The sequence below is a fragment of the Haematobia irritans genome, chromosome 2, assembly GCF_050003625.1.
Source record: "Haematobia irritans isolate KBUSLIRL chromosome 2, ASM5000362v1, whole genome shotgun sequence".
Classification (NCBI taxonomy): domain Eukaryota; kingdom Metazoa; phylum Arthropoda; class Insecta; order Diptera; family Muscidae; genus Haematobia; species Haematobia irritans.
Genome location: NC_134398.1, coordinates 227,156,477 through 227,168,657, shown reverse-complemented (window position 1 = coordinate 227,168,657; position 12,181 = coordinate 227,156,477). Strand labels below are relative to the sequence as shown.

Sequence of the window (12,181 nt, the reverse complement as noted above, 5' to 3'; positions counted from 1 at the left end):
GAGGGGTTTTTGCATCTTAACCACCAACCAAAATAGCGTTCAAAAATAGAAGATGTTTTTCAACACTTTATTTTTAAAACGTATATATACAATAATTTCTACTTGAAGTCGAGTCTGAATTTGGAAATTTAAGTTGGCGTTAGCACGTTTTTAAAGCACTTTGATAGCTCATGAAGAAAAGGAAAATGTTTTTACTGGGAAATGTAAACTATAGGTATTTTCTACAATTTAAATAAAAGTAATGTACTTCGAATTTTTCACAATTTCAAATCCAAACAAACATTTTATTTAAAAAAATTACAAATCATTTTTTTACCAAATCCAAAGCATGCTTAGATCATTTAATATTTTAAAATAACAAGTAAATAAAATAGAGGTGTTGGGAAGGTAGCTCCCACAAAACGAAGGACTTCCAGTAAAAAAATTGTGATAGTAATCAAAATGTATCGAATACGCAAACAGAGCTAATATGCCTTAGATATTGTTACAGTCTCACAGAAGTGGAATTAAAATGAAAATAGTATGTATTGTAAGTGAAATAAAGCCTTTAAGTTTGTTAAATTTCAATCAAAAATGTGACTTTTGATACAAAAAAATTTAGCTTTTTTTCTAGATATTTTTAGCATTTTTTAGCTTTTTTTTAGCTATTTTTTTGGGCAAATCTAGCGGTTTTTGGTGAAACAATTCTGGCAACGCTGTTACTAACCCCCATTTTCATGAAGCCCCTTTAGTGCTCCGTTAGCTAACGAACTTTTAAACCATACTAAATATGGACATATCTGTCATCTTGCCTATATATTCCACATGCCAGTTTGAAATGTAACTGCTGAAAAATTTTCAGTTAAAGTTAACCGGAAAAATATGTTTGGAATTTAATTTCTGTTAACTGGCAGTTAAAGCCTAAAGGAGCTACATGAAAATGACCGTAAGTCAGTTAAGAACATAATTGAAAATTGTTACGTTAAAAAAAATTAAAAATTAATTGAGCTTTGCAATCAACATCGATTAAATTTTATAAAGGAATCAATTAAAAAATTAATTGAAATTTGCTAATGAATTCAATTAATTTGTTTATGCCCAATTAAAACTATGATTGATACTATCATTTTCGATTGCAGACATTTCAATTAAAAAATTAATTGGATCCGAAGAAAACTTTTTTTTTAATATGAACCAAATGGGCACTGCATCCAATAAACAATTTGGTAATCCAAATTAGAGCTGCAAAACTATCAATAACACTATCGATAGTATCCATAGTTTTATTTTTAGGCTACTATTTATGGGTAATTTTTTTCTGATAGCGATACTATCGAAGAAACCCAGATCGCTATAAAAATTCCGACAATGCTACATACCGAAGTAGGTACAAATAAACAAAGACTGAAAAATTCTAATTATACCCACCACCATAGAATGGTGATGGGGGTATAATAAGTTTGTCATTCCGTTTGTAACACATCGAAATATCGATTTCTGACTATATAAAGTATATATATTCTTGATCAGGGAGAAATTCTAAGACGATATAACGATGTCCGTCTGTCTGTCTGTCTGTTGTAATCACGCTACAGTCTTCAATAATGAAGCAATCGTGCTGAAATTTTGCACAAACTCGTCTTTTGTCTGCAGGCAGGTCACGTTCGAAGATGGGCTATATCGGTCCAGGTTTTTATATAGTCCCCATATAAACCGACCTCCCGATTTGGGGTCTTGGGCTTATATTTACGACCATAAAGAGGTGTGCCAAAAATGGTGAGTATCGGTCCATGTTTTGGTATAGCCCCCATATAGACCGATCTCCCGATTTTACTTCTTGGGCTTATAGAAACCGTAGTTTTTATTAAATTTACTTGAAATTGGAAATCTAGAGGTATTGTAGGACCACAAATACGTGTGCCAAAAATTGTGAGTATCGGTCCATGTTTTGGTATGGTCCCCATATAAAACGACCTCCCGATTTGGGGTCTTGGGCTTATAGAAATCGTAGTTTTTATCCAATTTGCCTGAAATTTGAAATCTAGAGGTATTTTATGACCATAAAGAGGTGTGCCAAAAATTGTGAGTATCGGTCCATATTTTGGTATAGCCTCCATATAGACCTATCTCCCGATTTTACTTCTTTGGCTTATAGAAACCGCAGTTTTTATTCAATTTACTTGAAATTGGAAATCTAGAGGTATTGTAGGACGACAAATACGTGTGCCAAAAATTGTGAGTATCGGTCCATGTTTTGGTATAGCCCCCATATAAAACGACCTCCCGATTTTGGGTCTTGGGCTTATAGAAACCGTAGTTTCTATCCAATTTGTCTGAAATTGGATATCTAGAGGTATTTTAGGACCATAAGAGGTGTGCCGAAAATGGTGAGTATCGGTCCATATTTTGGTATAGCCCCCATATAGACCGATTTCCCGATTTAACTCCTTGGGTTTCTAGAAACCGTAGTTTTTATCTGATTTGCCTGAATTTGTAAATATTCTGATATTTTAGGCTCACAAAAACGTGTATCGGATTAAGTTTTTATCGGTCCATTTGATAATGCCTCCATATAGACCGACTTCACTTCTTGACGGTGTAGAAGGCGAACTGATCATGAAAATTGCTTGAAACTCAATGTAAAATTTCCAGATTTTACTTCCACAGATTTAAGATTTCAAATTAAGACGTTATTTTATAATTTTCTTGCACACTTACAAGATATGTTAATGATTCCTCTAAAACTCAAATAAAAATGGTTCTTATAAATCCAGAATCTGATATAGTCCTCATAGGTGAAATCTTTAAATTTATCTTCGGGAAGTGTCCTCAAGTCCTCAAGCCCTCCTGAAATTTCAAAGGAAACCCTAATATGTGGTTCATGGTGGTGGGTATTTAAGATTCGGCCCGGCCGAACTTAGTGCTGTATATACTTGTTTATTTTAATGTCTGTCTATTCCTTTAACAAGATTTTGCATAAATGGATTTCCTTTTCTTTTATTCTGTAGCATTTTTTTCTTACAATAGATACCGGTAAACTCAAAACTAAAAACTTACGAATCAAATCCAGAATGTTAAAATATTCTTGATTGTGTTCTAATTGCAATGATTTTCATCGGGATTTCGGTAAAAAAATCGTGAGTTTTGTTTGGCATGCCAGCAACCACGGAGTATAATATGATGTTAAGCAAAGGTGGATTCACCATTTCAAAATGAAGGACTTCTTTGTCAACGAGTTTACAGTAACTCTCAATAATTAACACTTCAAGTAGCGTTTTTCGTTGGTTTTTTATTTTTATTCGTTTTAAATAATATAAATTCACTAAAATATGAGTTGCAAACACACAAGAGAAAATAGCAAACTTTTTTTTAACGAAAAACATTTAAAATTAATTGTTGCAAAAAATCCGATAGTATCGATACTATCTACTGTTTGGTTTAAAACTATCGAAAATATCGAATAGTGCGACTATCGATAGTTTTGCAGCTCTAATCCAAATACATATAAACAAAAGCTTTATACATATTAAAAATATTTTAAATATTCCTACTAAAATCTTTTTCAAAATTTTTGTATAATCCTCTATCAACTTTGCACTCACTTCCAGTGACATATTGAGTGGTTTTTGTTACATACGTGCCGGAGTCTAGTGTTGCTATTGATGCTATTGCCTCTATTATTAGTCTCGTTGCCGCTGCTGTTGAATGGCCCTCCATCAACAACACAATTGCTTGCAACAGAATATTTTTGCATAAGGAGAGCAACATGCAGCCATACATATTTGGCACATCATTAGCACGTCTTACATTTATGTCTACCACGAACCCACTCACATTTTTAACGACTCCATATATTCCCATACACCCATTTGGTGTGTGTGTGTGTGAGTGTATGTGCGTGTGTTTGTCAGGAGAAAGGAGCATTATTGTTGACTTGATTCGTACATTGTTTATGCATCAGCAACTTAATTCAGCCTGAAAGGTGCCACAATACTTTGTGGCACATACATATGTATGACAGCTTAAGGTGTGTGTGTGTGTGTATGTGCGGGTGCAATACAGAGAGTTCGAAAGAGCGAGAGATGATCTGTGCATGTATGTATGTGAGCATGTGTGTTGTGTACAACATCTTATCTTGTTGTGGCAAGTGTCAACTAAGACAATGCCGCCTTTCATATACCAAGAGTATGTGTCCTATTCTTGGGATTTTGGTCGAAACATAGCAATGAAGTCATGACACAAGATCTTAATCAACAGCAATAACACGGGATTTTCTAATATCATGATTGACATGCAATAGAATTTAGCAGCTTTGAAATTTTCATATGCCTACCACACACACACACACACATACACGATCAAACATGGCAAAAGAACATTACAAGTACAAGTCTTTGTGGCAGTGTTCTAAACCGAGATAAGTGGCTTTATGTGATACTTTGGCACCTACAAATTCCGATGATAATGACCAGCCAGAAACATGGCAAACATAATTGCACTTGTCATTAACTGCAATTCACAATGAGTTAAACGAAAGAGAATATCGAATAAGGTGCATATCTATGTGTGTGTGTGTTACAAAATGGGTGGCCTATTGTAAATTTATTCTTAAACACTATCTGTTGATACTAGAGTTACGTTAGAAGTCAACGCCATCTGTGAAGTTGTATTGGCTGGACTTTCATTGGATGTTAAGATCGAGTTATTATGGAAATATGGCCACTTTGTGGGAGTTGGGATATTTTTCCATCCTTTAATCTTAAGTTTATTCTATCTATCTATCTATTACTATATTAATTGGTGTAGGAGTGTTAGTTCAAAAAAAGGTTTAATCATCGTGAAGTCATCGAATTTAAATTATATTGAAATTTTGATTGAAATTGTAATTATCGCAAGAATATAATCGTAAATTTGTATCACAAATAAAACTGAACTAAAGAAGAAATGCTTGAATAAACTGAAATAAGAGAACAAACTAAACCTTTACAAGAATTTTATTGTGCCACTGCATGGTGTTTTCAACTTGTGCCATAATTTTCTTTTTTTTGTGGATAGCTCCAGAAGTGCTCCGCCGGTGATATAAAAAGTCCCCATTAGATTTGGGAGGCTAAACATGTTTAGTACACTAAAAGATAAACAAGGTCCTTCGAACCGGATCTAGGAGCAAGAGGAGCGTTTTGTATGAAGCACAATATCCAAACAAGTGTAGTGGTTCAATTATAATTGTTGAAAATATTGAAAAACTAAAAATTTAGTTACTTGAAACGATTGAAATCCCTCCCTATAGTCTGCGATCTGGCAACCCTCGACCTTCTCTCCAGCATGCTCATTATTTGGATTGGATCAAATGTATTGTTGTTGTAAGAGTGGTTGGTTTTTTTTTGGATAAATCAATATATTAAATGTGATAAGGAAACCAAAATCAAAACTAAAGTGAAAAGTGAAAAATAAAATAACTTATATTCAAACTGTTGACAAGTGAAATAATAAAACAAAAAAAAAGGAACACACAACTTGTGCAAAAGTTAATAAGATCTCTTCTCACCAGTGTGTTTTGGTTGTTTTACTTTGCTCTTTTTGGTAAATGCCTGGAGTTCTGGTATGTTACTTTAATTATTTGATTTCTATCCTTATATTTTTTCCTTTACGGCGAGTGCACCAACAGCGTACGTACGTATATGACTTATATTTCTCTGTGCGAGGTTAATTTTTGGTTTACTTTTGAGCCGGACACTTGTCATATGAAGAGGTATCAAATTGATCTTAAAGCGAAAGTTAATAATTTTCAATGAGAGAAAGAGAATCCTATTTACTATTTGATTCACTTGGACACTTGTCATATAAAGAGGTGTCGAAGTGATCTTAAAAGCGAGAGTAAATAATTTGCAATAAGAGAAGGAGAATTCTCTTTGCGTTATTCTCATTTGTTGAGAAGTTAAGTGTTGTTAACATACCCAAACCTCTACCAGCGAATACAAGGCTGGACTACGCTTTGTTTATAAGGTATCGAATTTACCGGAAGGAAAAGAGACCCATGCGATTTACATGGCTTCAGTGACATTTGTTGTATGAACTAAATATTTCGGCTTGGATCACCGTTGATTTATATACGTTTGAAAGAAAAGAAAACTATTATATGAATTGTGCTGATAACCAGCTTTAATACATTTGTTGCTTTCCGTAAGTGGGCAACACTCCTTTAAGTTATTGGGGAATTCTCTCTCTCTTGCTAAAGAGAGTCGTGTAAATGTTTTTGTTTGATTTGAAGTGTTGCCTTTATAGCGCTTTTTATTCAAATACAGAGAAATAATAACTTGAAACTGGCTTATATTTTTTGATCTGTGACGATATTGAAAATTGGATTGGAGCTTTCAAAACATGTTGTGACATTGAGGCGTACGTCCTTTTATATTTAGTTTTGTTTTTCTTTACGGGCCGGCGTGGAGATTAGTATGAATTTGAGTTTTTGGAGTATTCGTGTTTATTTAAGAAGGGATAGTTTCGATCACTGACTTCAAGTGAATTATTTATCGATACGGTTAATTTGGTGATTGTCCTTTGGATTTATTGGAAAGTCTGTTGAATCGATTAAGTTTAATTGGGAATTTTTGAAGATCTATTGAAAATTTAATTGAAGCATTTTTGGGTTGTAGTGATCGAATTCGTGGTTCATATTCTGGGGAAGAGACGTGATTGTATTTTTTGATTGATTGAGTCTGGTTTAGATAGGGTAATATCGCGAAATGGCGGATCCGGTTCTACTTCGAAAATTTAAAAGGTTTGCGGCATTATTTTTGGAATTTGAGAGGGAGTACAATGCGATGTCTACTGCGGCACACACAATGTATACGGTGGAGGTACGTAAAGAGGAGTTTAAAAGTTTATGGAACAAGGTTAAGACATCCTACGAGAAATTTAACGTAGACTGCGAATGCGCAGAGGAGCAGGAAAAGGAGGCGTCTGATCTTTTTAGACAGTGTAGGGAGGCATATATAACCTGCGCCGCAGGGATGGGGGAACTTTCTCAGTCTTTTTTGAGTAGGTCCGTTCTCACGTCCACTGCGCTTTCAGCCAGTCCGATGACTTCTCAGTCAGGGGAAAATAGAGGTAACGATCATCGTTTGCGATTACCTCCTTGTACTACGGAAATTTTCCATGGTGATTACCTTTCTTGGCCATCCTTTAGGGATATGTTTACGGCTGTTTATATCGATTGTCAGTCAATAAGCCCAGTAGAGAAGTTGTTCTACTTGCGTCAGAATACACAAGGGGAGGCATTGGAGATTGTTAAGAAGTCTCAATTGACTAACGAAGGATTCGAAGTTGCATGGAATAATCTGAAGGACAGATATGAGAATAAAAGAATTCTAGTTAATAGTCAGCTCAAAATCCTTTTTAATTTGCTGCCTGTCAAATACGAGTCCGCGGGGGAAATAAAAAGAATTCAGAGAGAGATTAATAACTGCATTGCCTCTTTAAAGCTGCATGGAGTGTGCATTGAGAGCTGGGATCCAATTTTTGTATTTTTGTGCTCTACCAGGCTTCCAATGACAACGCTTTCATTATGGGAACAGACAGTGAAGGATAAGACCGAAATTTCGAAATGGGCAGATCTTGATAGATTTTTGACAGCTAGATTCCAGTCGTTGGAAACCGTTTTCGATTTTTCCCATGTTGATGTTAACGAACCTCCTTCACAGAGGAAATTGAGGACCTACCAGACTAGTTCTAATAAAATTAGTTGTTTTGCCTGCTCCCAGGATCATTTTCTGAAGAATTGTAATAAATTCTTACGGATGAGTCAGGAGGATAGATTTGCTGTCATTAAGAAGAATAATCTTTGCATTAACTGTTTTAGTAATAAACACAGGTTGAACCAATGTTCTAGTAAACTCAGCTGCGAGAGATGTAAGCTTCGACATAACACGCTGTTACACAGGGATTCGCAGACCTCATTATCCCTTCTATCACGGTTGGTGTAGACTGTCCTGCTACGGGTCAAGATAATTTTCAGGAGAGTTCTCACAGGGAGCAGGATATTCAGAACTGTTTTGCTACGTCGTCCAGGCATGTTTTATTAGGTACTGCCGTAGTGAATATTAGGGTGAATGGGGTACTGTACAATGCGAGGGCTTTGTTGGATCCTGGATCGCAAGCATCGTTTATTTCAGAAAGGCTTCAGAGGCGTCTCGGGTTACCGACTACAAGAATAAACGCCAGGATATCTGGTTTAAACAATGCATTGGCCGGTTTGACTCAGAAACAATGTATATTTGAATTGACATCAGGAAGGGATGATGACATTATAATAGAAATATGTGGTTTGGTACTTCCGCATCTGACAGGGAGATTGCCTAGTTCCTCCATTTCACTCCCGGAACGCTTTTCTGTGGGTGATATAAGATTAGCAGATCCGTACTTTGCGAAAAGCGATCAGGTGGATATTTTAATTGGTGCAGATGTTTACCCACAAGTTATTCTGGATGGTATTCAGCGTAATGTCCTTGGCTCACTTGTGGCCCAGAACACTATATTTGGATGGGTATTGACTGGTCAGCTCGATAGTGAGAGTGGCGGATTAACCACGACGGTTTCCTTCTGCACCGAGGTGTCTTTGACCCAACAATTGGAGAAATTCTGGAAACTGGAAGAACCACCAATGGCCCCTGTTATGACTGAGGAGGAAACATATTGTGAAGATTTATACACGAGAACAACTAGAAGGTCCACCGATGGTCGGTTTATCGTGTGTCTGCCATTCAAACCTCAACATGCGGAAGGAAAAGGATTGGGAATGTCCCGGACCAAGGCATTCAGACAGTTTCTGAGGAATGAATCTTCTTTGTTACGGAAACCGGATTTGAAAGACATGTACGATACCGTAATAAGGGAATACGAAATTTTAGGACAGATGATTAGAGTAGCTGAGTCATCGGAAGGGGATCTTGATTTTTATTTGCCTCATCATGCGGTGGTGAAACCGGAGAGGACATCCACGAAGCTGAGGGTAGTCTTCAACGCATCTTGTCCGACTTCAAGTGGCCTAAGCTTAAACGATACTCTCTATCCCGGACCGGTTTTACAGAACGACTTGACGTTGTTGCTCATAAGATGGAGGTTTTATCGTTATGTTTTTAATGGCGACATTGAGAAGATGTATCGCCAAATACTTGTCGATGATAGGCACTCCCGTTTCCAGAGAGTAATTTTTCGAGACAATCCTAGGCAGCCGGTAGAAGATTTTGAACTGAAAACGGTAACCTTTGGTATCAATTGCGCGCCTTTCTTGGCAATACGGAGTTTGTTGCAGCTAGCCAAGGATGTCGAGGATGAGTTGCCATTGGCAGCACGAATTTTAAGACATATGATGTATGTTGATGATGCTCTCGCTGGATCACACGATATCTCTTTGGCTCTAGACGCTCGCAATCAGTTGATCACGGCCTTATCTTCGGCGGGATTTTCTATGAAGAAGTGGACTTCAAATGATGAACGTATATTGAGGGATTTACCAGCCGAAGACCTTCTGAGTGAGCACTTTTTAGAAATTGATGAGGAAAGCAAGGCTAAGACATTGGGCATTAGGTGGAATGCCAAAAAGGATAGTTTCTATTTTTCGGTAAAACCTATCCTTCAGGAGGACATTTTTACAAAGAGGAGGGTTTTATCTATAATTTCTACTCTATTCGACCCTGCTGGCTGGTTAGGGCCCGTAATTATTGTGGCGAAGATGTTGATGCAGCAAATATGGACGGAAAAAACAGATTGGGATGAGTGCTTGACTGAGTCTAGTGATCTTCAATGGAGGCAGTTTGTGAAGGATTATGAAAACTTAAACAACGTTCAACTACCGCGTTGGATTGGGTTTGACCCAAATTGCCACATTGAATTTCATGGCTTCTCTGATGCTTCTGAGAAGGCGTATGGAGCATGTGTGTATGCCCGGGTACAGTCTGCTGATGGGGATATTCAAACCCATTTGTTGCTAGCTAAATCAAGGGTAGCTCCTTTAAAGACAATTTCATTACCAAGATTGGAACTTTGTGGAGCACTGTTATTGGCAGAACTAATAGGCGCTTTGAGGGCGGATCTAAGCTTTGACAATAAATGTATCAAGTTTTTTTGCTGGAGTGATTCCACGATCGTGCTTGCTTGGCTTCAGAAACCCCCTGCTTCCTGGACAACCTTCGTTTCTAACAGGGTATCGAAAATTGTAGATTTGGTTGGGAAGGACTGTTGGAGACACGTTGTTTCAGAACATAACCCCGCAGACATTATAAGCAGAGGTGTTCGATCACATGGATTGATTGGAAATTCTTTGTGGTGGCATGGCCCATCATGGATGAGAGCTTCGAGCATCTGGGATGTTCAGTTAGGGAACGAATTTCACACTGAAGAAGAATGTCGAAGCATAAATGTACATTTTACTTATATTAAGGATTTTGAAGATATTCTTCTTCGCTTTTCATCATACTCAAGAGCGTTGCGAGTAATGTCATATGTTTACAGACTTGTTTTACTGGTAAAGAGGAAGTCGTCACAAGTGTCAGAAAAACACTCTTCGTTTAGTGAGTCACAACTGGTTAAAATAAAACTAATTATTGTCACTCAGAAGGTCTATTTTCCGGACGAGTATTTCAGGATATCAAACGACCGTCCTCTGCCTACTACAAGCAAGTTGCTTAACTTAAATCCATTTATCGATGGGGAAGGACTGATTCGAGTAGGAGGACGTCTAGCTAATGCAACCTCTTTGTCATTTAATGAGAAACATCCAATTATATTGCCATACGAGAGCCAACTTTCACGGCTCTTGATAACCTTTATTCACAAAATTACTTTACATGGAGGAAATCAGTTAATGCTCAGAGTTCTGAGAACTGAGTTCTGGATCCCAAGATCTAGAAATTTAATAAGATCTGTCATAGCCAAGTGCAGAATTTGTGCGATTTGTTCGAAACGGTCGAAGGAACAGATTATGGCATCTTTACCGGTGGCTAGGACAATTATTGACAGGCCGTTTACGAGAACGGGTGTTGATTTTGCCGGCCCTTTTGATATCAAAAATTATAGAGGGAGAGCTTGTCTGATTACCAAGGGCTATGCGTCGATTTTTGTTTGCTTCGCAACCAGAGCGATTCATTTGGAAGCTGTTAGCGATTTAACAACAGCTACCTTTTTAGCGGCATTTGCCAGGTTTGTTTCTCGCCGTGGCTGTCCCAAGGAAATGTTTTCGGATAATGGGACGAATTTCGTAGGAGCGTCAAGGGCATTGCGGTCAGATTTTCGAAATTTCATTCGAAATACAAGTTCAGAGATAGTTCAAAGTTACTCTAATAATGGTTTAAATTGGCATTTTAATCCAGCGGGAGCGCCACATATGGGTGGCCTGTGGGAAGCAGGCGTCAAATCCTTCAAACATCATTTTAGAAGAATTACGTTCAACTTGAGATACACTTTTGAAGAATTTTCCACGCTTTTAGCCCGAATTGAATCTTGTTTGAACTCTAGGCCTCTCTGCCCTTTATCGGAGGACGTTTCATGTGTTGACGCCCTTACTCCTGGGCATTTTTTAGTTGGTGGTCCAATTTTGTCACCCCCAGAGCCACAGATCAATGAGGCTCCCCTTTCTATCATGAATCGTTGGCAAAGGGTAAAAGCAATTAACCAAAATTTGTGTATGCGTTGGAAAGAGGAATACTTGAAGGAGATAGTTAAGCGGAATAAATGGAAAACTGTTGAGTCGAATCTAAAGGTAGGAGATATGGTTGTCATTCGAGATGACAATTTGCCACCTAATGAATGGAGGTTAGGCCGAATATTAGAGGTTTTCCCAGGAGCGGATGGAAAGGTCAGGGTTGCTGAGATCCGAACGTCGAAGGGTCCGCTTGTACGTCCCATAGTTAAACTGGTTCCTCTTCCTATGGATTAACCAGAAAATTTCTTTCCTTTCTTTTTATTTTTTTTCTCCTTTCAGTTAATTTTGTACAATGGTTAAGGCAAAGAAATATTATTCAGAGAACCGAGGAGACAAACAGAAAATTGTGTGTCGGCTATGCTTACAAGATCATCCTCTTAGATTTTGTAGAAAATTCCTGACAATGGACTACTCAGAACGAATGAGGATTGTCTCAATATACAAACATTGTGCCGGCTGTTTGGCCCACGATCACACCTGGCGCACGTGTAGCAGTGAGGGACG

General features: G+C 37.5%; 1 protein-coding gene across 1 annotated transcript; it reads left to right on the top strand.

The window, feature by feature from the left end:
- Nucleotides 1–6,722: 6,722 nt before the first annotated feature.
- Nucleotides 6,723–11,911, top strand: LOC142225312 (uncharacterized). The gene is made up of 2 exons (XM_075295086.1): nucleotides 6,723–7,887; nucleotides 7,962–11,911. The coding sequence occupies exons 1-2, from the start codon at nucleotides 6,723–6,725 to the stop codon at nucleotides 11,909–11,911; spliced, it is 5,115 nt and encodes a 1,704-aa protein (XP_075151201.1).
- The last annotated feature ends 270 nt before the right edge of the window (nucleotides 11,912–12,181 follow it).

Coding starts and splice junctions, on each gene's coding strand:
- LOC142225312 (XM_075295086.1), top strand. CDS start 6,723: ATGGCGGATCCGGTTCTACTTCGAAAATTTAAAAGGTTTGCGGCATTA. Junction 7,888..7,961: donor TAAACTCAGCTGCGAGAGAT/GTAAGCTTCGAC, acceptor CGGTTGGTGTAG/ACTGTCCTGCTACGGGTCAA.